This window comes from Grampus griseus, assembly GCF_964374135.1.
Source record: "Grampus griseus genome assembly, chromosome: 4".
NCBI classification, from domain to species: domain Eukaryota; kingdom Metazoa; phylum Chordata; class Mammalia; order Artiodactyla; family Delphinidae; genus Grampus; species Grampus griseus.
Window position 1 is genome coordinate 6,692,937 of NC_138997.1, and position 26,948 is coordinate 6,719,884.

The window sequence follows — 26,948 nt, forward strand, 5'->3', positions numbered from 1 at the left end:
AATTGCACAAGCAATACATGCTTTCTGTAAATAATACAAAAAAAAACCTCAAAGAAGAAAAAACACAATTCCTCTATGTAGAGAAAACCACTGATAACTACAGTATAATACTCGATCTTTCTTTTTTTCATATACATCCATAGGGTAGGGTTTTTGTTTGTTTCTTATTTTTGTTGTCAAGATGAGCCCATGTTGTACGTGCTATTTTGGAAGCTCATGCAACCTTTAAGCTATTTCTTCTACTCTCTCCTCACCGTTCCCATGGAAGTTTCCATTTTAGTCCAGCTCATGACATGTTGATTTTGACATTCCTCCTGTTTATTCATCTTTGTACATGTCCAGCATAGCTGAACCATGTTGCTTGGGAATAATTTCCGTGTTGGTAAACTATCTACATGGATGGAAGCTGAAGGTTAGGACAGTGGTTAGAAATGTGAGCTCTGGATTCTAATCCTGACTCGGCCTCTCAACCCTCTGAAGACAGGCAAGTTATTAGCCTCTCTGTGGCTCAATTTCACTGCTCATAAAATGGAGAAGCAATCGTTTCTGCCTCCTAGTGTTTTTATGGATAATGTAGAATAATGTATGTACTCAGGGCCCTTGCCATATAGCATGAGCTCAGTAAATGGTTGCTAGATTTATTATTAAAACACTGGTTATTGGTGAACCGAACTTTTATGCCAAATGATAATATATCAAGGATAGTGATTTAACTTCCCCCAAAGCTGTACACAGCACCTGTGGCAAATCACTGTCTTATAATAATATAACAGAAAGCACTCTTGTTTTTAAGTCCTTAGTTGAAGTTAGACTAGATATAACCAAGCAAAGAGCTCACGTGCCCGCAGTGCAGAAAGCCGAACTCTGGGAGTGGGGGTTCGCCCCAAGGCAAGGGTCTACTGCAGGACACCAAGCAAGGGAGAGGAAGACAAGCCTCAGATCCACTCCCACTTGGTCTTTGGGTTGGGGGTGTTTTAAAACAAAGAGGCTGGATTAATCATCATCTTGTGACATTTCTTAATCTAGTTTAGGAGTCAGAATGTCTCTGGTTTAGATTCTCTGGCCAAGTGGTCCACGGCTCAGGGTCTGTGAGCTCATCTTGCCCTGGAGAAACAGCCTGAGTTTATATGTTAATGATGCTATCCATAATAGCAGTTTTAGTACATTAACCATGTTATTGACAGCAGCAATTTAAGTCATCTGACTCTGGTTGATGAGTGTTCAGTTAGTAAAGGACTGAGGTCAGAGGGGACAAGAAAGGGAATGACATTTTGGATAGAGAGATCAATCATAAACTTGGTAAGGGAACTCGGTTTTAGGAGGACTCGGTTTCAACGTGCCACGTTGGCATCTTATTTATTAACCAGTGTATCCTATGTAATATGCTACTTAGTATATAGAATAGCACCACTTGGTAATACTGTATTTATGCTGAAAATATTTGGTCTTGGTCTGTGTTCAAGAGGGGCCGGCTAGTATATGATCAGCTCTCCCAGGTAAGGGAAGGAAAAGCCAGTAGTGTGGGAATAAAAAACATATTACCTGTCATTAATAAACAATAGTGAGGCTACGAGGGCAGGAGGCATCTTGCTAGCACAGACCCCCAATGACCATTTGAGCTCCACCTAGCAATTATCTGCGTGTGCGTCATTCCTCACCTGTAGGCAGCACTGAAAAATCATTAAAAGTAAAGGAATATGTTCTCCAAAAGGGTGAAGGAGAAAGCCATCTCCTTAGTAATTCTGCCTTGCAATTTTCCTTCCACCCTATTTTGCTGACATCAATCTTCCTGCATTAGATTTTTAAAAAGAATGAGACTAAAAAGGAATCAGAGAAACAGAGCAGAGATTCAGCAGAAAACTTAAAGTGAAGAGGTTGGTCACCTTTGTCAATTTTAGTTTTAAGATGAGGTTTTATGGAAAATGACACTGTCCTGTCCTGTGCTGTACTCAGGAGGAGACCAGCCTCTTTACCTCTCATGCTGAGGTGTGGTTAGATGCCTAGCAAAGTATTTTCAAAATTTAAAGTTGTTTCCATAAGAATGTAATTCGAGCTCTGCAACTTCCTTAAGTTCATTTAACACGGTATGGCCATAGCGTTACATTTTACTAGGAGCACTCATGCTGTGTGGTGATTAAATTTGTGAAAGAGCTTTTCCTGAAAGTAAACAAAGAAAGACTCCATGGAAATTCCTTAACATGCAAGCTCTCTCCCTTTGTCTCCCTCCATCCCCTTCTTTCTCTTTCTCTCCCATTTTTCCCTTTTGCTTGGCACTTTATTCCTTTCCCTTTGAAATGACTAGCTTACCATAAACATTTTTCCTTCCCACACACACGCATACACACACACACACAGACACACACAGACACACACACAGACACACACACACACACACACACACACACACACACACACGCACACCTGGCACCACTCACCCAACAGTGTCTGCTACTGATTGGCTTCCTCCAAAAAGGACAAAGGGTCAGTTAGAGGAGCCATCCTCAGTGTGCAGTGCAAATCTGGCAAAATTGCTGATATTGGTAGAAGTGACTGCCCTTACAACTCTGCAGACAATTAAATAATTGGATCCATATGTGCTGGCTTACAGAAATTTCAGTGAAGTTAACTTCAGCGTGGGGCTCTGATCTCAGCAAGAAAAGGGGCAGAAGTAAAAAGACACACCTACAATGATCCACCTAGTTTATTTCTTGGCCAGTGAGTATCACATCTTCTACAGAGACTTGGGCTTGTGTTACAGGGGAAGTGGGTGTCTTAAAGCTGTCCGCAAGAAAGCAGTAGCCTAACCTAAATTATTAAATGTCTCTAAGCACATAATGCATGCATACATACTCTATAACTCCATAACCATTAGATTTCTGAAAAATAACATTTGACTGGGAGTTCATCGGTCAGAGATCTCATATGATTCGTTCATTTGAAGACAAGAGCATGAATAAAACTTAAATTCAAATAAAGCTTTATTAAAAATGCAAATCACTTTCACTATAAATATTAAGGAAGGCTCCACGAAGTTTAACACATAAAAAAGATTGTTTTGGGCTTCCCTGGTGGCACAGTGGTTGAGATTCCGCCTGCCGATGCAGGGGACATGGGTTCGTGCCCCGGTCTGGGAGGATCCCACATGCCACGGAGCGGCTGGGCCCGTGAGCCATGGCCGCTGAGCCTGCGCGTCCGGAGTCTGTGCTCCGCAACGGGAGAGGCCACGACAGTGAGAGGCCCGCGTACAGCAAAAAAAAAAAAGATTGTTTTATTTCTGCAGCTGTGGAGAGGTAGCTACCAACTCAGAAGAGGAACTCCAGGGTCTCACTGTCTGGGTTCAAATATTTCATCCTTTCAATCCTGAACTTTATCTTGCTCCCTGGTAACACCCTGCAAAATATCATTTCTCTTTCCCAGAGAATCCAGTCTGGATTCTAGCTACGTAACCTTGGAAAACTCTGTTTCTCTACGTCTAAGTTGCCTAATTTGTAAAACAGACATAAGAGGGTTGTTAATTAAACTAGTTAATTCAAGTAAAGTTCTTACAATAATGCTTGGTATATAGGAGGTGACAAACAGAAGATCTTTCACACTGAACTTGTCTCTAGCAAGAACTATTATGGTGCATACTTACTCCATCACTAACTTGCTTTGGCCTCTGCAAGCCAGTTAATGCCTGTTTTCTTGTTTGTATGAAGGAAGAGACAGGACTTCACTTCTAACATTATATATATATATATATATATATATATATATATATATAAAATACACATAGAATATTTACATTTCTAGGACATTTATTGGACTTCAATAGCACATAAACTAGTTTAAATATTGTTGTGTGTGATATGGGCTCAACAAATCTAAAACAGTCACAGTAATTGACTAATTGATCGCAAACATTTCTAGTTCAGGTGCCAAGTTTGGGGAAGGCAGAGGTAGCACCGTGATAATAAATAATAATAAAATGCTCCTTCCAGCCAGGTCAAGAGACATGACAGAGAACTGTACCCAACATCCTTGTCAAATAGCTCATGAGGGCACTCACTGTATAAAAGAGAGAGCTGAAAATTTTTATTTACTGGTTATTGGGAAGAAAGTCAGGCAAAGTGCAGCAACGCTAGACAACTCACCGAAGCACCCAGGGATAACATTAATTGGACGGGATTCTCTGGGAAAGAGGAATGACATCTTGTAGGATGTTACTAGGGGGTGAAATAAAGGTCAAGATTGAAAGGATGAAGTGCTTAGAAACTGATCAACAAAGTTTTCTGTACTTTGTCAACCACACATCAGTGAGCATGTTACCACCGAGAGGTTAATTTAAGACATGGATGCTTTGGGTTTATATTTTTCTTTCTTATAAAATGCAACAAAATCCCTGCATATACCCACTGTTCACTTCATCTTTATTAAGTCAATTAGTGACCCCTCTTAAATTTTCAGCCAGAGGAAACTGGAGACAAACAGGGTTTCAGAGAACTTAAGAATGTGTAAATTTAAAGACTAAATACCTCACATTTTAAATGAAGGATATGATAAAACAACTTGACCAAAGCCATATGACTTAGTGACAGAAGCCAGGACTAAAACTTCAAGGTGCCTGACTCTAAGGTCATGCCAGTCCCATTACACCAAACGGCCTTCACTTTGGGAGATGAACAAAATCTTCACAAGCCAAGATTCAAATATCAAGTTTCTGTTCTATCAGTTACACTCTAGACCGTTCAAGCTCTGTGGTTCAAAAGAGATTCAAAATTCCCTGACTCTCAAAGTCTCAAATAGACCCTCAAAGAATTCCAACACAAGGTTTACCAGCAGCTTTATAGCATATGTATCTTGGGTTGGCCAAAAAGTTTGTTTGGGTTTTCCCATTATGAAAAAACCCGAACAAACTTTTTGGCCAACCCAGTAATTCATCCGATAAACAATAATTGTTGTCTTGGAATCATTTGGATTTATTATGAAAATTCTTGAGACTGTTTTTGATAAAAATAAGCATATAGACAAGGTTAAAAATGGGGTAGAGAAGATAAATCAAAATATCTCACTTCTTTCTTTCTTTTCTTTTTTTTTTTAAGAGAGAAATATTACTAATTGGGATTTCTCCTATGTCAGTTGAATGATTTTTACCTAATTCACTCTTCATTACAAAAATAGGTAAAGATTACAAATATCCCTTTTTAACCTACCGCGATGACAAAAGTTTTCTTGATGCCATTTGGTCAATCACTTTAACCCAGTAGCCTGGATAAGAATCACCACAATGTAGGGGGTGTCTGAATGTTCCGCACATGTTGCGACTTCTACTATTTTTGTATTTGATATAACTGAGAGTCTAGTAAACCCATGACTGTGTTCATTTTTTTTTTTTTTCAGGTTTGCCAGGCATATGAGGGCTAGAAAGCTATCCATACTCTCAATAGTGTGTGCCTTTTTTGGAGTTATGGTTTCTTGTGAAAATATATGTTTTGGCTCAGATATTAGCTTGATGCAGCGTTTATGATCAGTAATGTTTTTTCAACGAGAAGATCCTGGGAAGATTTTTGAGTGAGCATTGTACTGAATAAATGCTTTAGCATACTCAGTGTTCTAACTGTATACATTTGATATCTCTAACATGTCTAATTCACCATTTCCTCTAAGCAGGGAGAATGCCAATTTTGGTCACACAAAAACAATAGTTTTTTTTATTTGCTAAGATTCTGTTTTCTATAACTTCTGTTGATAGTTTCTTCTTCAGTGTTAATTTGGGACCCAAGAATAGCAGTAGATAAATAAGGGAGGCCTAGGAGAACTAATGTAGGGAATGAAAACTGAAAAGCATGAGATTGGTCTAGACCCAGAGGTGGTCACAATGGAACCAAGGATCAAAGGGAAGATGCATACCAAACCAGAGGTCAGTCAATGTCCTGGTGTGAAATCCGGAGAGTTGGAAAGCAGAGAAAGGGAAGAAATGGCAAGCCAGGAGGAAATGAGGTCTCAGGCGGAAAACTGAAGTCAGAGCAAGACTGGGAAGGGGAAGTTAACACACCACCCTTCCGAGCAATCAAGAATCAAAGAGGAAACACTCTTGGGAAGGGAGAGTCTAAACCCAAAGTCTGTCTCCACCAGGATTAGTTTTGTTTGTTTGTTTGTTTGTTTTTTTGCAGTACGCGGGCCCCTCACCGTTGTGGCCTCTCCCGTTGCGGAGCACAGGCTCTGGACGTGCAGGCCCAGCGGCCATGGCCCACCGGCCCAGCCGCTCCGCGGCATGTGGGATCTTCCCGGACCGGGGCACGAACCCGTGTCCCCTGCATCGGCAGGCGGACTCTTAACCACTGCGCCACCAGGGAAGCCCCCAGAATTAGTTTTAAATGTTTCCATCTATGGGCAGGAGCTAAGCCCACCACAGAGACAGGTGGTTAACCAGGAATCAAGAGCAGATCCTGACAACATTAAGATCTACTTTACTAGGATACTTAGAGTGGAATTTTATTCAACAATAAGTTAGATAACAAAGATATAATAATGAGGAAAACAGGTAAGATTTCCTACCCTCATGAAGTTTACATTTTATAGAGGTAGGTAAATACAGGCTATGGAGCATAGGTACAGAACACAACTTTTCAGATTTGAAAGGTAACCTAATTTCTATCCTTATCTAGGTCCACTTCCACAAACAGCTATCCTAGCATTTGCTCTAATTAATTCCTGAACTCGTCTCTTTTTTTTTCTTATTCACTTTTTCTAGGAGATTTTTTTTTCACATATTCCTTTTCTTTGTTCCTATATTCACTTCTGGAGCCATTCTGGTTTTAAGTTCTCATTCATTTCTTTAATATCTCATGATTCCCATATCCAATTCAAGTCAATATGAATTCAATATTTCTAGGCTCCAAAGACATCAAAAGGAGAAAGGGCAAGTCTCTCCACTCAAGGAGATTTTATTTCTGCAGGAGTCCATATGTCCTCAAGAAGCTGTCAGACCAGGATGAATGTATGATGGCCCACACGGGAGGCATTATGTACTGTGGTGGTAAAAAGGCTATGATAACAGAGGACAGTTTCCAGATTCCTAGAACAGAACTGAAATCGCTTTCAGTTGGCAGGCATCAGGAAATGCTTATAGAGGAAATCTAATGAATTTATAAGAAAATTAAATTAAATTAGATAAAATTTAATGAGTAAACATTAAATTCAAGAGTAGGGACTGTGTCTGATTCCTCATTTTATCCCTAGTACCTAGAACCAGAGCCTGGAATGTGGTAATAATTTAAGTACACAACAAATATTTGTTGAACTGATCTTGAATGATTGGATTAAATCCTGGACAACTAGTAGGACTCCAATCAAGTAAAACTGGGGCAAACAGAGCAGGTCTTTTCGAAGAAAAGAAAGACATGACGTGAGCAAAAATAAGAAAAGAGAAAAATGTAGCCTAATTTGGATGGTTTGAAGTGTTTACAGAAAAGGCCTATTTGAAAGTTTACTGATTTTATATGAGACACGCTGGTTTCAGCACCGTGGTGAAAGCGTGTGCCCCATATCAAGGAAAATGGGGGAAGGAGTAGGTCAACCAGACAGACTCAATTCAGATGTCTGGCTGCATGAGGCTAATAAGAAGGGGCCCAGGAGAGAAGTTTCAGGATGGAGAGAGCACTACTGTAGGGAGAGAGCTAGAGGAACAAAGAGTAAGACCCAAGTCGGGAGGAAGACGGGACAGGCGGGGTAGGGCCTCAGGACCAAAATCACAGGAGTAAGAAGCACTGGGCTGGGTGGACACAGGCCTCATCTTGGCTTTGCCATTAACTCTTTACTTTGGGGGGGAGTCACTTACTTCTGAGTGTGTTCTCTCATCTGTGAAATGGAGATGAAACTTACATCATACTATCATGTCTAAATAAGACAACTTTTGTTAAATACCTGACATATACAGTATACCACCATAAAAATAAGTATGTTTTCATAGAATTATATAGAGAATATGTTTACTTATAGAAGATATAGCAGTATTGGGTTGGCCAAAAAAGTACGGAACATCATATGGAAAAACCCAAACGCACTTTTTGGCTAACCCAATACACTGATTTTCTAGGGCTGCTGTAACAAAGTGCCACAAACTGCTGGAGTAAAACAACAGAAACGTGTTCTCGCATCATTCCAGGTGCCAGAAGTACAAAATCAAGGTGTTGGCCGAGTTGAGTTTTTCTTGGAGGCAGAATCTTGCCTCTCTCTTTAACTTCTGGTGGTTGTTGGCAATCCTTGGTGTTCCCATGCTTGTAGTCGCCTAACCCCAATCTCCGCCTCTGTTGTCACGTGGCGTCCTCCTTGTATGTCTCTGTGTGTCTCCTTTTCTCACAAGGACGACAGTCATATTGGATGTAGGGCCCAATCTACCCCGCTATGACCTCATCTTAACTAATTACATCTGCAAAGACCCCATTTCCAAATAAGGTCACATTCTGAGGTTCCAGGTTGGCAGGAATTTCAACCCGGCATAAGAAGTATATTCCTAACTTATTCTTATTTTTGATAATAGCTTCAACAGGCTATTATTATAAGAACTAGGACTTGAGCCTTAGCGGGGAGGGGGACAAAATGGTTGAGATCCCAGGTCAGGAAATCTGAGTTCCATCTATTCCTCTTCCCACATGTGTAGCCTTGGAGGCTACACCCTCCTTAGTGGTTAGTCTTCTCATCTGATAAACAGGGGGCAGACCTTCAGAGTGTTGGGGAGGACTAAGGGAAGTAATGCGTGTGATGCACTTAGCATGGTACTGGCCCAGAGGGATGGTGTTCAGCTCACTCTAAGGAGGCCAACCTGTGCTGCAGATGGCAGGGGGTGGGGGGACAGGGGGAGGGCAAGGTTTCTGCTCACGTGAACGTGCCTCACCATTCATCCAGACGCAGGCTGAAAGCGCTGCGTGGACAGCCACTCTCATCTTTACAGTCTAGCTCTCTGCCACTAAGATTTCCCCAGGCCAGCTTGTTCAATGCTAACTCGAGTGATTTACCACCACTCTTGATCCATGACCCGTAGAAATGCCAGCTCACTGGTCACTGTCCAATGTCTAGCATTTCAGTTCGCCCATCAGCTTTATACACTATATTACTGGACTCTGAAAACCAACTGCTTAATCATCATCGTCAACTTCTTCTTAAGTTATATTTGGAAAGAACAATTTAAAATATATGTAAATAAATAACGCCTTAACTTTCATAAATTTGTAATACATTTATGTATTTCTAATACATTACCTTGCTTTCTCTTTCAGGTGGAAAACCAGGTAGTTTACTTACATGAGTTAAATACAACACTTCACTGTATCCTGATAGGTGGGAACACCTTCCTCAGTACTTGCTTATGTTAGGTGTATTCTAGGAGTTCATTGTTGGTCAGCTGGTAATGAAATACACAAATTTGAATCAGTTATGCGGTTTGTGGTAGTCACTATCTTATCCGTAAAGAAGGCTGACCATAGTAGTACCTTTGAATAGACATAGACCTAAGACTTGGACTGAAGTTATATTGTCAAAATCTGTATTGGTCTCCTGTTGGTTTGCTCGATTTAACACTCGGTTTTGTCAGCTTGCAGTTGGTTTTCCAGGGTGCTGTACTGAGAAGCTTACAGGGGGAGTAAAATCTGAACATTACCTTTGCTGTTCGTGAGGCACTTTTATATCATGAGTCCATACTCTTGTATTCAACTGATGTTACGGAATGATGTATAAATGCAGCAGGGCTGCATAGTGCCCTTTAATTCCCAGATGGGCAAATATTCTCAGGATTTTAAGAAAATGATTTTAAGAATTGCTGTATGCTCTTGCCTGTTATAAAGTTCATGGATAAGCAGGCAGGCAGGGATTCTTACTGACTGATGTCTAAGATAAGCAAATTATGCATTAATTTCAAACCTTAGGAAGCCCAAGGTTGTGTACCAACTACCTGAATCTAGAAAAGTAAAATGCAACAAACTTCCTGCCAATTCACAAGTTGCAGATGCTTTAGATTTGGGATTTGGGATCTACCTGAATTTGACTGTGTCTACACTATCATTTCCATTTACTTTATAGTTAAGTACAGTCATTTTCATTTGTAACAGCTACATATGACAGGCAAGGAAACACTTAAAACCACAAGCGATCTTGGAGCATGTGTGTAAAAGATGACATGAGACTGCTTTTGTCTTCTGAGCTCATTCCTAATTTCTGTGTCCGAAATATATCAGCCACCATATATAAATCTTTTAACAGAACCCAGATTTCATGAATTTGTGGCTTGCCTGAACTTACTTTTTTAAAATCCTGGATGTACTGCAGATGAAAATGATCTCTATTACTTTAGAAATTGCACTTTACAAAATAAAAAAGATGAACATTTTTCAGATTAATTTCAGAACATTCTAAATCCCAGGAATGTTTATTGATGTAAACCCACATAGATTAAGCAATTTAGAGATTTGGGGCAAACAGGCACCACTTTGCAGTAGGTTTGGAAAAGAGAAAGCATTTCAGCACATGTCCCGCCACAAAGCATTTGGCAGTCTAAGTTAGAGCTTCAGATCTCCTTCTGAAAGGGACAAGAGACTTCCTGTCATTCCTCTGGGTTTCTGCATGTGACACCAATGTGCACAATGCAAAGTGTAAACAGATGTAAATGGTGAGGGAGGGAGCCCGGCCAGTGTGTGGTTCTACACACTCTCCACACCCTGCTCTGGGCGCAGTCCGCCTCTCCTCGGAGTCGGCGGCGGACATTTCCACCCAAGTCACAGGACGCTTGACTGGTTTATTTCACCAATATTTACTTATGGAAATCAAGGGGCGTGGCCGGGGCGGGAGGAGGGGTCTGGGGCCGAGGGGCTCCGACCGCAAAACAGCACCAGTAACCTTATCTGCAGGGATCATTAACCTTTCTGGAAAACGCAGCTGGCTGTGCTCTGAGGTTTGTCCTCAGAATGTGAGGAGCGCCACACAGATACCGCAGAGACTGTTCAAAGACTGTTGGGTTTACCTTGCGCGCTTTTGCTCCACCGTAGTGTGGCAGAAAAATGAGATTGCAACAATTCTTTTTTCTGTTTCTTGTTTTTATGATGAGTCTTCTACTTACCCCCGGACAGAGACCAGGTAGGACTTGGATGGATTTGTACCGAGTGACTTGTTTTCGTGCCTGTTTGTGTGAACGGGCCTCTGAGCATGACTGTGTCTCTGTCGAAAATCGCGTAGGTGTGCTTGGGGGTGAGTGTGTAGGATTTCAGAAGTATGTTATCTATCCCGTTAGGTCTGTTATTTGGATATTTAAAAAGTAGCTGGATTTTAGAATGATGATAAATATTTGACCACTATTTTTCTAAATTCGAAGAAAATTGATCCCAAAGCTATCATAGATATGGTGTCCTTGTAAGTAAAAAGAGAGCTGTTATTTCTAGATATATAGTTAGATGTGTCACTTTAAAAAGTGCCATTTTAGTATTATTGTGCTTACAGAGCCAAAAAAAGTCAAAAATATGTGTGGTCAAGATAAATAATATTAATTTACTTGACACATTTTTCAAGGATTGTATCAGTCATGTTGTTCTTAACTAACAGGGATTTAGTAAACAAAGTTATTTTAAAGTGCTTTTACTTCAGAACCAAATATCTAAGATTTCAAAGCGCTGCCAAGTAAAAAAGAAAAAAAAAATTAGAAAGTTTTCTAAGGAAAAAGCCAACCTAAATTTAAATAGAAAGGTGACACCATTTATATCTAAACATGTTAGATTATTCCCTTGATAATATACTTCTCCATTTACAACAGAAAATGGTGCATAACTGGTTAAACATTCAGTCTCTGCCTTTTAGTTAGAAGTTTGATCACTGAGACTATTTCAAATGACGTTTCCTGGTCTGACCTCTTTACATAAATAAGAAAAAAGTTTCAAGTTAGCGATTCAGAAAGCAGCTGATCCCTTCTTACTGTTTATAGCAATTGCTATTCAAATTGTTTCTCCTCTCAAAATACAGAGCAACTTGGACAACAGTCTTGTAAAATATTTGTGATTAATTCACTACGTAAACTAAGAAGTCTAGAAACATTTAGAAAGAAGTCATGTAGGAGAAGAATTTTACTATTAAATCCCACCATCAACAATGAACTGTTAGGAATATCCATCCTGAATTTGCATCCCATTAATTTTTTATATCACAATCACATCTGAACAGAGAACAAATAATCACAGTATAATCTGGATCGAAAGTATTACCTCAGTCTTCAGATTAAACAACTAATTTTCTGTAAATGCCCCTGATATTTTCCTCTTTTTTTTTTTTTTCCAGCTAATTTGGCAATGAGAAGAAAATTGCACAGGTACAACTGCCTTCAGAGGAGATGTATGCCTCTGCATTCACGAGTGCCCTTCCCCTGAGGTATTTCTGATGGAAAGAGTTTTACTACATTTAGGCAATGTTCCAGATTACATATACCTGAGAATGCTTAAATGGCTTTAGAGTGATGTCAGTTTAAGGAATGCATACTAATGGTTTGCATACTAACAGTGAAATGAAATGGTGTTTGGGAATGGCTTTAATCATTTAATGGGATGGAGGAGGAAAATGTAGGAAAATCTTGATAATTGTTGAACCTGAGTGATAGTTACATGGGGATTAATACCATTGTGTGTGTTTGAAATTTTTCATAATTAAAAAAATCAGGCACGAGGAGAATGTAATTAATTATAAAGGTATCTTGAAACACATGTTTTGAAAATCTCTGACTAGCTCCCTATGCTGTCCAGAATAAGCACGTTTCCCATTCACACCACTCTACGCTTGAAAGCATTCGCACACGTTTGCCCAACACCACCAAGTGGATGATGTATTAGCCTCAACACTTAGTAATTTATTCTTCCTGAAAATATTTCTTTTCATATATAAAATCAACTTAATATTAATGACATGGCAGCTTTCCAGCTTCACTAATAGAATTGGTCATGATGGTTGCATCTTTAAGGATAAATTCTGAATGGAATTTTGTTCCTGATTTTACACTACCGCCATCACCAGTAATACTGCTTGAATCAGTTAACATCAAACACCGCCCAAGTTTGTTACTTCACACTAAAAAATAAGAAGCTTGACATTCCATTGTAATTATTTTAAGCTCTTTAATTCACATGAAATATAGCTTCCTTTAAAAAAAAGTCATAGAAATATCCCTCAGCTGGTTAACATAACACAGGCAGTTGCTCAATTAGCCTATTCATTTGGCCTGTGGACTGGAGCATTTATGGCACTATGCATCCAGGGAAAAGAATGATTGCTCTGCCTGGTGTTTAATACACGCTTTTCAAACCAGTGAAGACCCTGTAGTGGGATATTAAATAAACGAAGAGCAGTTCAGTAACAAGCATTTACCAAGAGGACTGAGACAAAAACCCAAGTTCTCTACGCCTGCATCTGTAACAAATTACTCTTTGCTATCAAAATATGAAAAAGAAATTTGGTGGAGAAATCCAGAAAGATACAAGAGGAAGTTTTTGAGAAGCCAATTAATGGGGACTAAAACATGCTTTAGAAGTGTCTTATATGTTAAAAAATCCTTTGGTGTATGTCGATAATGAATTTCAGTCTCTCGTATAAATAACGGTAAAATCTGTGCTTAGGAGGAGTGGAGAAGTTCATGATTTTTCCAGCACTCCTCCACAGATAACGAAGAGGCATTTCACAGTAGCAAGGGAATTCCTGCATATGCAGGAAAGGATGCCTCACAAATGCAGACAAAAGCCCTTAGTCAGCCACAGGTTATATTGGCTTTCTCCACCAAACACCTGCCATAAAAACTAGGGCTGTAAGCAAACAAGATAGAGTAGTGAAATTTGAATTGTGAAAGTTAAGGAAAATTTTGACCTATAAAGCAAATTTGTAAACCAAAGGGAAACGTAAGTCGAAGCCATATAAACTATTTAATAATAGCAATCCTTTACAAAAGTTGGGTAATCCTTTTAAAGAACTGCTCAGGTTACAGCATCCATTTTCTCAGTGTTTAGACTAGTCCTACATTCCAGCTACAGTTCTTTGAAGAATGTGTAAAAGTCACATTTTGGAATCCAGCATTAGTATAAGAGCCACTGAAAGAAAAACGTTAATTTCCCCACAGGGAACTATATTTAATATCCAGTGATCAACCATCTAGAAAAGAACATGAAAAAAAATATATGTATAACGGAATCACTTTGCTGTACAGCAGAAATTAAAACATTATAAATCAACTATACTTCAATAAAATTTTCTTAAAAATTAAAAAAAAAAGATAATTTCCCAAGAGCTTGGTCAACCAGTGCTCTAAGTGCTATATTCAAGTTTGATAGCATGATTCTCACTGCCCTAAATACTTGCATCTTTTTTATATGTCTTGCAACAAAGGTACTTTGACTACTAGATAAAGGCACTATAGACATAAGTAGTGGAACTCTGAGGCTGAATCTCTCTTCATTTGTCCCCCTCTGTTTTCTACGTGCTTTAGATAAAATCACATGTCTTGACTTCATTCAGTTAGGGTCAAGGAAGACTGTAAAGGGATAGGTAAGGTAAACATTTGACTTTGAAGTTTTACAGATTAACCTTTTAGAGTGGTTTAGACTTTCAGCTCACTTGATGGGAAAGCCCGATTACATTTACTCCGTCAATTTTTCCTTCTCACAGAGTCCCCCTCAAAGATCCTCAGTGAGATTTCCTAACTGTTGAGATAATTAAATAGAAAATCTTGCCATATAAAGTTTATTTTCTAATACTTTTTTTTCTCACAAATATTTTGGCATTACCTTCAGCCCTAAGTGAATTAGAGTGAAGGAAAGCAAAAGAAGGGTGTCAGGAAATCTGAGCTTATAGGTTGATGTGGAAATGAGGTAGGGTCTTTGAGGTGGGGACTCTGATGAGGTCCCCTTCCAACAGTATCATCTCACTACAGCCCTGATTTTATCGATAAATATGTGCTCTAGGTAACGACACACTCCGTTAACACATACTCTTTCTAGCTTTTTAATAATAGTTATAATACATGTTCATGGTATAACATTTTTTTCTAACAGTCTGGAAGAATACTGTAAAGTCAAAAGTAAAAGTCTTCCACCCTCCTCTGTTGCCCATTTTCCTTTCCCAGAGGTAATGGCTATGAAATATTTTTGGTGAAGTTACCTTTTAAAATTGAGACCCTTGATTACCATTCAAATGTAAATACTTCTACTTCTCTATTTTCTGCCTTTTTAAAAAGAATTGTTTTGTAGAAGTATAGTTGATTTACAATATTGTGTTAGTTTTAGGTGTATAGCCAAGTGATTCAGTTATATAATTTTCAGATTTTTTCCCACTGTAGGTTATTACAAGCTATTGAATGTAGCTCCTTGAGCTATACAGTAGGTCCTTGTTGCTTACCTATGTTATGTATATCGTAGTTGTATCTGGTAATCCCCATAGCCCTCACTTGTCCACTTGGTAACCGTAAGTTTGTCTTCTATGCCTGTGAGTCTGTTTAGTATATAGATTCAGTTGTATTATTTCATTCCACTCCGACGTTGGGTCTCTGTGTGCTTTCTCCACACCCAGACAACAAGCCTCCATACTGTCTGCCTTACTCCTACGCCCTTTAAGTCATGATTCCCCCCACCCCTGACCAAATCTCTGCTCTGCCTCCAAACTCTATGCAACTGTCCTGTTGTCCTGGCCCTTCTCACTCTATTCTGCCTCTTTGTCTTATCCGAAAGCCAACTCTGCCTTCAGTGCAGAATCTCCACTTTAGGGGAGCACTTCACCTCCAACTTTAATGGCGCTCTCTGCAAAGAACTCTTCTTACTTTTAAGCACCTCTGATTCCCATTCAGTTCTATTTCAAGACTTTAATGACCTCCAGTTTCCTTAAACTTTTTAACCTCCTTATCCAACTCACAGCAAGAGATGATTCCTCTTCCCATCGAAAATGGAGGTAATCAAGCTTCAAAACCAGACCTTGCCCTCAAACTACAAACATCTACATCTGCAGCGTCTTCTGTTTTCCCCTCCTAGTCTTTCATTAGGAGATTCCTTTCTTGGTTATGGTTCATCTCTCCACACCTCAGGAACCTTGATCCAACAATTACTGCCTTTCTTCCCTAGCATGTTCAATATGTCAAAACTGATCTATTTCATCTTTAAAAAAAAAAAAAAGAAAAAGAAAGAAGGTGCACCCTTGGCCCCATAGTGCTCTCTAGTGACCAGCTCAGGTTCTTCTCTGCACAGCCCAATTTCTTGAAAAGTGGCTACTTCCTTTCCTCCCATGTATTTTCAATGCACTGTTCCCACTGCATTCTGGGAAACGTCCCTAGTGACTTCCTTCTTCTCAAATTCAGTGAACACATCAGCTGTCTCCGTGGGTCAAGTTGTAGAATGAATTTTCCTTGGTTTCAAAGATACCCTGCTCCCTTCTGACCATCTCTGGAATAAATCACTATTCCTTTCAGGACCTGTACAGGGTGTCCAACTGCCTACCTGGAATCACCTCAGCTGCCCTGCAGATACTTGAAGCCCATGGCCACAGTGCACATGCAGATCTCCACCATGGCTTCTGCACAGCTATTCCTGTAACTCAGCTCTCTGTTCCAATACCATGCGTGTCATCAGGAAGGACTTCCCTGATGATCCTTTATGTAAAAAAGCAGTACCAAAATAAAGTCTTAAAGCAATTCTTCAACCTGCCCAAGATACTTCCAATTTTCCTTTTCCTGGATTGTTTTTCTCCATAATACGTAATGCCATGTGACAAAACATGTATTTACTCTGTTGTTTGTTTAGCATCTTCCTCTCTTCATTAGAATGTAAGTTTCATGAGAACAGGAACTTTGCTTTGGTCATCAGCTCTTCAGAAATATTTGATGAGAGACTGAATGAATAGCTAAAAGTAAATTCTTTAATTCCTTCCACTCAAATATGTCCCCTGTGTTCTCAAATTTACTGTGTATTAGGCACTGTGCTGTGAAACGTAACGTGGTACTGTCCCAACCTAAACTTCTGAGCAGAGTGCCCTAGTGTCCAGTTCTGTTCGGTTCCTCAGCCTGTCATTTCTACCTGACAACCTGCTTCCTCCTTTTCATCTCTTTACTACTATCTCAGTGCCTGTTATATCTCTCCAACATGACTGCCACACCTTAACTGATCACTCCAGCCTCCAGGTCTCTTCTGGAAAATCCATTTTTTGTTTTATCATCTGATCTTTTTAAACTGTAAATCCAATCATGTCACACCTTGATTAAAATCCTTAACTGTCTCTGTAGCCTTCAGGACAGTGAGAACTCCCATAATTTAACAAAGGACACATTACAAAGGGTACCTCTGCGGCATCACCTCTTCTCTCCTGCCCTTTCTCAGAGTGGATAAGAGTTAAAACAGGACTGCCTAGGTTCTAGCTCTGGCCACACAGCTCACCCACTGGTGATCTCTGGTAAGTCACTTATCTCTTCTAAGCCTCCTTTCACTTCCAGACCTGGAAAATGGAGCTGGTAATGTAATGGTATGTACCTTATCGTAACTGTACCTAGCACATAGTAAGCGCTAAACAGGTAGTAGCTAGAATTATTAACATGGCTTTAAAGTCAGTCCATTCTTCACCTCTTGCCCTTCCTCAAGCTACACTTCTGCCTACTTACTCTTTTCCTCACTATCAAGTCGTCCTTCAAGACACCTTCCCTGGTTTTGATACCCCTACAGATTTTATTAGATGCCCACTTTTTGCTCTCAGCCCCGTTTGCATATACTTCTGTCAAAATACCTGACTCACTGCCCTGTAATAATGTGTTAACTGACTGGACTCCTCCCTACCTCCCTCCACACACTAGAAATCCTCTGAAGGCAGAGTGTGGGTGTTCTGACTTTGTTAAATTAACATTTGTTAAGTGGAGCACAGAGTACAGAATAGTGAGCCTTACTGCAACACCTGACCACAGATATGTTGAAATAGAGAAGTTTATTACAGTCCTGGAGGAAGCACCGGGCATGCCTCAAGGGGCCACATGGGGAGGCCAAGGCAGAGTGCAGACAGAGAGAGGGGACCTGGGGGACACACGTGCCTTTAGTAGGGTCTGTGGTGGAGTCCTTTGGATTCCTGGGCAAGGACCTGATAAGTCAATTCAGACCAAAAGAGCATGGTTTTGGTAAGCCCCAGGGGGTCTTACCTAAGGGGCACATAAGGTAACCAGGCCCTGGGAGACAGGGAGACTGTTGATCACAAGGGCTGCTGGGGCTTCACGTCAGGAACTTCTGTTTGCTTGTGACCTTGCACTGCTCTCCAGGGCATGTGCTTCGTTTGTGGGAGGCGCTGGTGTCAGTGTAAAGCCCCACACAAAATGCATGCCTGGCAGCAACACCATGGGGTAGCTTAGCTAGACTCTCATCATTGGGTTGCATTTATTTATCTTCCTATCTTCAGCCGAAAAAAGTGCCTGGGATACAGCAGACACTCCCAACAATTTTGCTCAAAGAAATGAAATGAAACTTTTATCAATATTTATTGTCTTAGCATTTAAGAGGTACTACCGTCAGGCCCCAACACACATTTTCAGCTTTATTTCCTGATATTAGCTGCCAGACTGAACTCTTCCTCGCTCATCTCACCAAGTGCAAACCCTGCCTCTCCCCCAGGGTTCTCTTCCAACTCCGTTTCCTATATGAGGCCCACCCTCATCCAAAGAGCTTAAAATAATGTTCCACTCTCAACAGTCACTGCATTTTTATCAGTAGGTTTTTAAAGTCATTTATCATATATTCTACTTTATTTCATCAAATTTTACCAGTACTGGAACGTGAGCTTCTTGAAGATAAGACTTGGCCCCTAAAGTTTAGCCTATAAACCTTTATAGTGTGTGAATAGCGGAGAGCAGCTTGAAGTATAGGGGATTCTTGCATGGACTATAGTATCTGTAGGATGTCTTGCTCAAGATTAAATAAAATATAGAAAATTACTGTTTTCTCAGTTAATCATAGTCTAGTGTCCGAAGACCATGTCAGAGAAAATCCCTAATGTTCCTAATTTACCGATGAAATAAAACTTTTTTATAAAGACCCTGATGCCTTTATGATAATATATACAATATAACATACTGAATATTTAAATATACAGCTAGGTTTTACATATATATTATTATAATAAATGTACATTCCCCTATGCAAAATATGTATATGATGGACTAAAGCCAAATTTCAGAGTATTCTTCACTTTGGAAACTGATTTCTCATTACAAAGTGTGTAATAATTCTTTTTGCAGATACTTAGTTAAGGTAGCTGTTGTCTAGCATGTTTAGGAATCTAAAATTTCTTTGTAGCATAAATTTTTTGTTTGTTCTCAATTATGTATTCAATTAGTGACCTAGTGATATAGGTAAACTTTATTATTGCAGAGCAGTAATGTATTTGAAAAATATATTATTCTTAGACAATAACAAGAGAATATTTTTTAAGTGACTTGAGAAAAACAAAATCACTTATAATTAACTCCTTCAATACATTCCACTTTTGGATGTATTTTTTTTTAATAGTGATGTGTGATATTGAATGCCACAATTCCACACTACCAACAATATCAAAATGTGAGATGAATTCTAAACTTTCCTGATCTTAACAAAATTATTAGCAATTTTCACCAGAAACATTAAAAATCTTGTCAGTGTATCTACAATTCCTCAGAATATTGCTAATTTATAATTAAAATCCTTGAGAGCTTACCTGTTACCACTCAGAATATTTATAAACAAAATAATAATGCAAACCACATGTCTTCTGCTTTGCTTTGTTAAAATTCTATTAGAGAAGAGACATAGGCAGAATAGACAGGCTTTCCCAAGGCCTCCTTCACTGGTCTTGGCCCTGCACACCTGTGGTCATGCCTAGAGCTTGGGTCAGCCACTGCCACTATTCTAATCCCATCAGGCCTTCCAGAGCATTGACCCTTGACTGGTCCCTTTCTCCTGCTAAGACTGTATAGTTCATTAGTTCCATAATTTCTGCCAGTATTACACGTTTTCCTGCTGCTCTATTTTCATCTCATTGTTCTGGAAGGATCTTAAAGTCTTCAAACAGGTATGTTATTGCTGCTGGAGAATACATAAGAAGTCAGATTGGAAATGCTTCAAATTCTTCATCGAATCCCAAACTGTACAGCAAACCTACATATCTGTGGTCAACTTGCTGCCTTGCGCTCCACAATAGCTGCTTCTAACTTCTTCTATTCACCTCAAATTTTAGGCCCTAATCTTCAGGCAGATGGCCTTGCCTCATATCACAGAGAAAAGAGAAGTCATCACATGGTATATCCCTCAGCCTCCAAGTACAAAACAAGACTCCCATCTAATCCCCCTCCTACTCTGCCCACCCTGACCCTCCTCTTCCTCTGGGTTTCATGGAAGGTCTGACCGTTGCTCCATCTGTGTATGGATCCCTTCCCTTCCCACTTTCTCAGGAATCTCAAACTGCTGCTTTCACACTGTCTTCATGCTCTCTGCCCTCTGGATCGTCGTGTCAACATGGAGGTGAGGTTTAAACGCTGGTAAGGCCACGTAGTAAAACAACACACGCACACACTCCTTAGTCCAGGCTCTCGAATGAGTCTTCTGTACTCCTCGTCTCCAATTCATTATTTTCCATGCACATTTTAACCTACTCTAATCTTACGCCTTCTTTAAAATAATGTCAATCATCTTCATTTGCTTAGTTTTCCCTCTGATTTCTCAGCAGAATTTAGCAACTGACTACACTCAATCTGCAAAACTCCCTTCCCTTAAATTCCAGGATACCACACTTATACTTTTCTGCTAAATTCTCAGCTGACTCTCTGGCGCCTAGGCAGGTGTCATCTTACCTGGAAAGACTTGCACGGCGGAGTTTCTCTACTCTCTCCTGCTCCGTTTCAGCCATTCCTTTGGCCTCTGTTCCCTCTTCACACGGAGTGGTACTACTCTGCAGGAAAAAAGGAAGATCATCTCAGTGAGAACAAGCAAAGCCTATTTATTCAGAGCTCGCTATGGCAAGGGAGTAAGCCACCATGGCTATTAGGCTATTAAGAATAATTCTGGGAGGGACGGTGGGAGGAAGGAAGGAAGGAAGGAAGGAGGGAAGGAGGGAAGGAAGGAAAAAAGAAAGAAAGAAAGAAGATAAAGTAAAATAAAATAGAGTAAAATATAATAAAGTTATTAAATTAAAAATAATTATTAAGAAAAAAATTAAAAAACAAAAATGGACGTATAGGGCCTTAGGACAAATGGTGGAAGCAAAGCTATACAGACAAAATCTCATACAGAAGCATACACATACACACTCACAAAAAGAGGAAAAGGGGAAAAAATCATAAATCTTGCTCTAAAGTCTACCTCCTCAATTTGGGATGATTCGTTGTCTAAAGGAGGGAAGAATAATTCTGTTCTGAACGTTCATGTACAAGTTTTTGTTTGAACATCTTTTCAGTTCTCTTGGGTGTATACCCAAGAGTGAAACTGCTGCATTATATGGTTACTCTGTGTTTGACTTATTGAGGAACTGCCAAACTATTTTCTACAGTGGTTACAGCAATTTACATTCCTAACAACAATATATGTGTTGCAATTTCTCTACATTCTCACCAGTACCTGTTATTATAGCCATGCTAGTGCATGTGAAGTGGGATCTCGTGATTTTGATTTACATTTCCCTAATGACTATCTTTTCATGTATCCACTGGCCATTTGTCTATCTTCTATGGAGAAACAGCTATCCAAATCCTTTGCCCATGTTTTTCAATTGACTTACTTGTCTTTTTATTGTCAAGTTGTAAAAATTCTTTATATATTTTGAATACATGGCCCTCATCAGATATATGATTTGCAAATTAGTTTCTTCCATTCTATTGATTGTCCTTTCACTTTCTTGGTGTTGTCCTTTGAGAACAAAAGTTTTTAGTTTTTTTTTTTGTTTTGTTTTATTTTGTTTTTTTTTGCAGTACGTGGGCCTCTCATTGTTGTGGCCTCTCCCGTTGCGGAGCACAGCCTCTGGACGCACAGGCTCAGCGGCCATGGCTCACGGGCCCAGCTGCTCCGCAGCATGTGGGATCTTCCCAGACGGGGGCACGAACCCGTGTCCCCTGCATCAGCAGGCGGACTCTCAACCACTGCGCCACCAGGGAAGCCTAAGTTTTTAGTTTTGTTAAAGTCCAGTTTGTCTATTTTTTCTTTGGTTGCTTGTACTTTATATGTTAAAACACCATTGACTAATCCAAGGTCACGTATATTTACATTTATATTTTCTTCTAAAAGTTTTATAGTTTTGTATCTTACCTTTATGTCTATGATCCGTTTTGAGTTAAATTTTGTGTATGGTGTGAGGAAGGAGTCCAACTTCTTTTGCATATGGATATCCAATTGTTCTAGCACAATTTGTTGAAATTACTGTTCTTTCCCCCATTGAATTACCTTGGCACTACAGTCAAAAATCTGTTGACCACTAATGTAAGGGTTTATTTCTGGACTCTCAATTCTATTTCATTGATATAATGTCAATCCTTGAACTAATCCTATAATAATTCTATTGATGATTGCATTATTATAGCAAGTTTTTAAATCAGGATGTGTGAGTTCTCCAATTTTGTAGTTCAAGATTGTTTTGGTTATTCTGGTTCCTTGAATTTCCATATGAATTTTAATATCAGCTTGTCAGTTTCTGCAGAGTGGCAGCTGTGACTTGGATAGCATTATCTTGAATCTGTAGATCAATGTGGGAAGTATTGCTATCTTCACAATTATGTTTTTCAATACATGAACATGGACCCTCGAGCAACATGGGTTTGCACTGTGTAGGTCCACTTACGTGGATTTTTTTTCACTAAGTAAGTGCCACAGTCCTACACAATCCATGGTTGATTGAATCTGTGGATGTAGAACCACAGATACAGGGGGACAACTGTAAGGTTATACGCAGATTTTCAACCGTGTGAAGGGTCAGTGCCCCTAATCGCCACGTTGTTCAAGGGTCAACTGTAATCAGATCTAACTTAGTTTATCTCAACATTTTATAATTTTTTAGAATACAATTTTTATACCTCTTTTGTTTAGCTTACTCCTGATATTTTATTCTTTTGGTGCTATTGTAAGTGGAATTTTCTTAATTTATATTTTTGAATTATTCATTGCTAATATATAGAACTGTAATTGATTTTTGCTTATCGACCTTATATCCTATAACCTTAATGAAATTATTAATTCTTATAGATTTTAGTAGGTTCCTTAGGATTTGCTATGTATGAGCTCATGTCATCTGCAAATAGATGTAGTTTTACTTCTTCATTTCTAATCTGGATGCCTTTTCTTTTCCTTGTCTAATCGCCCTAACTAGTCTGGTGCAATGTTGAATAGAAGTGGTGAGAACAGACATCCTTGTCTTATTCCTGATCTTAGATGGAAAGCATTCAGTCTTTCACCGTTAAGTATGATGTTATGTAAAATGTGAGGTCAAAAATGTTGCGGGAGTGGGCAGTAAAAGTGCAGATTTGTTAGAATGTGTTGGAACTTAAGGGATCCCTTAAGTGATCACTTAAGGGATCCCTTAAGTTAAAGTTCACACTTTAAACTTACACAATGTTGTTATATGTCAATTATATCTCTATTAAAGCTGGAAATAAATTTTAAAAAATTTATACTGCCTAGAGAAACCCTGGCACCAGTAATTCTCTTCCTGTAAAATATCCATGATCCTCTTAAGTGAAAATTAGTTATATTTTTCCCTACCATATATTTAAAATGTATTGCTAACTACTAATTATTAAATGGTCTTGTAGTATTAAGAATCCTCAGAACAATTTTAAAAAACTGAAGTATAGTTAATGGACAATATTACATAAGTTACAGGTGTGCAATATAGTGATTCACAATTTTGAAAGTTTATACTCCATTTATAGTTATAAAATATTGGTTATACTCCCTGTGTTGTACAATATATCATTGTAGTTTATTTTATATATAATAGTTTGTACTTCTTAATCCCCTACCCCAATCTTGCCCCTCCCGTTTCCCTGTCCCTAAAGGTAATCACTAGTTTGTACTCTATATCTGTGAGTCTGTTTCTTTTCTGTTATATTCACTAGTTTGTTGTATTTTTTAGATTCCACATATAAGTGATATCATACAGTATTTGTCTTTCTCTGGGACCATTCTGTTTGTTAAATAAAATACCCCAAAGTAAGATTTTGGTTCTGATATCTTTCTTTAACCTGCTCCAAATAACCTTCTTAGCTGGTATAAATATCAGAAATCAATGTCCATAATATTTAAAAAAAATAGTTGAGAGTACCAATGTGGGTCACTGAGCAAATCAAGATTATTAGATGAAAAATAATTTAATGTAAAACCTCCTTAATAGCATAAATTCAGACTTTTAAACAAATACAGTGCTGTATTTATATTGAAAGGTAAGAAAATATGAAGTTGCTTTCAGCACTGAAAAACCGTGGTAACTTTTCATAATTCATCGGCTATAAAAAGAAATTAAGCATGAGTAAATTGGTCTGCTGGATAGCATTTCTTATTATGTGTTTCTTTCTCCTTTGCTTCCAAATCTAGATCTTCTCTATCTAACTTCTCCAGATCTACCAGAAGAGGAGTGAAGGAAAAGATACCCACCCACGTAATAGTGTGATTGATTAGAAGTTTCTGTTTGAAAAGGAATTGTTTGAAAGCAATGGGATGGCTTATTAGTTTCACACGATTCTCTTCTTTCTGGTTTCTCTTTAGAGAGAGAATAAATTCAAAAGCAATTCCAGTCTGAAGTATAATTATTTGCTTGCATAACAAAATTCTCTTATCTTTTTCTGCACATTATTATTCTTACCTGGTTTAAGAAGAAAAACTCTTTAATGTCTTAGAACTCTCTAACAGTAAAAAGTGTAGGAGTTTAAAATTGTCCTTTCATATTCTTATAATTTTCCGAAGGTATTAAAATTACTTTTTATATGTTTGAGTGATTGTAAAAAAAAATCCTAAATCTGAAATCAGTTGCATTGGCTATTTGGCTTTGCAGAATAGGGAGAAAATTATTCGTTCATTGATTATTTATATAGAGAGACTAAGAAAGAAACTATTAACTGCTACCAATGTTATATAATAGGCTTTAATGTTTATGAACGTACTTTTTACTTTGAATAATATCCCTTCATAGTTGTAAAATAAAGTCTGAAATACTAATTGTAGTTCAGTTTATATTACAGCTGAAATGTTTATTTCTGAACCTATTTTTCAACATGTCATCATAAGAAGCCAATGTCTGATTTCTTTTGAAGTTCTGTTTTATGCCCTTCATTCATCTGTATAGACAGTTTCTTAGAAAGGCCAACTTAAAATTGAAATTTAAAATACACTGGGCTTCCCTGGTGGCGCAGTGGTTGAGAGTCCACCTGCCGATGCAGGGGACACGGGTTCGTGCCCCGGTCCGGGAAGATCCCACATGCCGCGGAGCGGCTGGGCCCGTGAGCCATGGCCGCTGAGCCTGCGCGTCCGGAGCCTGTGCTCGGCAACAGGAGAGGCCACACACTGAGAGGCCTGCGTACCGCAAAAAAAAAAAAAAAAAAAAAATACACTTATGCCAATAAAGTCTCAAGCAGAGTGATGTCTCCAATATCTGAGTGCTCATCATTCTGCTAGGCTTTATTTGGGTGTGGTGGTGAGACATGTAAATAAAAACTCAGAGGGAATTTAAGGATATGATTACCAAAGAAGGACATTATCCTCAGTCTGAATTGTACTGATAATTAGTTGTTCTCAAGTTGTTAAATATGCTCCTAATTTGTATTTATTCAAAGACTGTTAGCTCACTGCCATAAAGTTTTAATTATTTTACTGTAAGTTAACGCTAGATATGAGATTTACATATTCATATCTTGACTAGAAATTTTACTTTGTAAACATTCTAGAGTGGGAGAAGCCATAAACCTTTAATCCCGATTTTGCCAAAATAAAAAATTGAGATTCATATATAAAGAATTTGAAATATAAATTCTGATACATGAAAGTTTGTCTCCCTTTCATAGCTAACTTGTTAACAGTGTTTTGGGGGGATGGAAGGTGCTTATAAAAGTACTGTAATTAAATTTACACACAAACAAAAGATGTTTTATGATATGTGTTATTTCATTATTTAAATTGGATATTTGGGGGGAACTCTGAATGGTTTTCTAGACGAATTATAATTCCTTTGCACAAGTGCATTTAAGTAGAAACATAGCTATTAACAATTACATTTGTTGAAAACACATATGTACTTATTTATATAATTTGTACAAAAAAAAGAAAAGATTCATACAGCTCAGATACATCTCATGGAATACAAGCCTACACTTTTGCATCTCATGGAATACAAGCCTAACTTTTTCACAGAAAAAGTTAAAAACCAGCCGTAATTAAATGGTTATAGATTTCAAGCCTACACTTTTGCATCTCATGGAATACAAGCCTAACTTTTTCACAGAAAAAGTTAAAAACCAGCCGTAATTAAATGGTTATAGATTTCTGCTCATACAACTTCAGTAATTGTTCAATAAAACACTCAGTGATTTGAGTGTCTAGTTGTCCTTACTTGTGTAAGTTCAGAGTATTGAGCACAGCATGGTAGAAATATTCCTGTACTTGTCTCTTTTTCCATTGTTCCTTTTCATTGGGGCATTTAAGACTGATCATACCTGCCAGTGCAGATCTTTTACCTAATTCAAGATTATCAGAGGAAAGGCAAAGATTCTTGCAAAATTTATTTAAAAACTCAATAACCAGTGGCATGTACGTTGAAAGTGGCACACCAGCATAAGTCCATGGCAGTGGAGCCATGTTTTATTCACTGGCAAGGTGAAGGGTGAGACCAGAGGAGTGTCAAATATGTGTACTTTAAACTTTACCTTCTCTGTGATTTGGTGTTTGTTTTATTATTTTTCTATTAAAAGTTCTTTGCAATTTCTAACATTTTCA

The 26,948-nt window shown here is 38.6% G+C and overlaps 1 protein-coding gene and 1 long non-coding RNA gene across 3 annotated transcripts in view; one reads left to right on the top strand and one right to left on the bottom strand.

Moving 5' to 3' along the window:
- Positions 1-26,948, bottom strand: part of LOC309822173 — a 51,772-nt gene that overhangs the window by 11,829 nt on the left and 12,995 nt on the right. The window contains exons 2-3 of the long non-coding RNA XR_014296715.1: positions 20,834-20,931; positions 9,283-9,382 (exon numbers count right to left, since the gene is read on the bottom strand). This is a non-coding gene — a long non-coding RNA (uncharacterized lncRNA). The remainder of the gene's footprint in view (positions 1-9,282; positions 9,383-20,833; positions 20,932-26,948) is intronic.
- Positions 10,844-26,097, top strand: APELA (apelin receptor early endogenous ligand). Of its 2 annotated transcripts, none has more exons than XM_082653883.1 (3): positions 10,844-11,106; positions 12,295-12,384; positions 24,558-26,097. In XM_082653883.1, the coding sequence occupies exons 1-2, from the start codon at positions 11,031-11,033 to the stop codon at positions 12,381-12,383; spliced, it is 165 nt and encodes a 54-aa protein (XP_082510009.1). In that variant the 5' UTR covers positions 10,844-11,030; the 3' UTR covers position 12,384; positions 24,558-26,097. The 2 variants fall into 2 exon arrangements, with proteins under 2 accessions (XP_082510009.1, XP_082510010.1); XM_082653884.1 differs by lacking the exon at positions 24,558-26,097 and adding an exon at positions 16,448-16,734.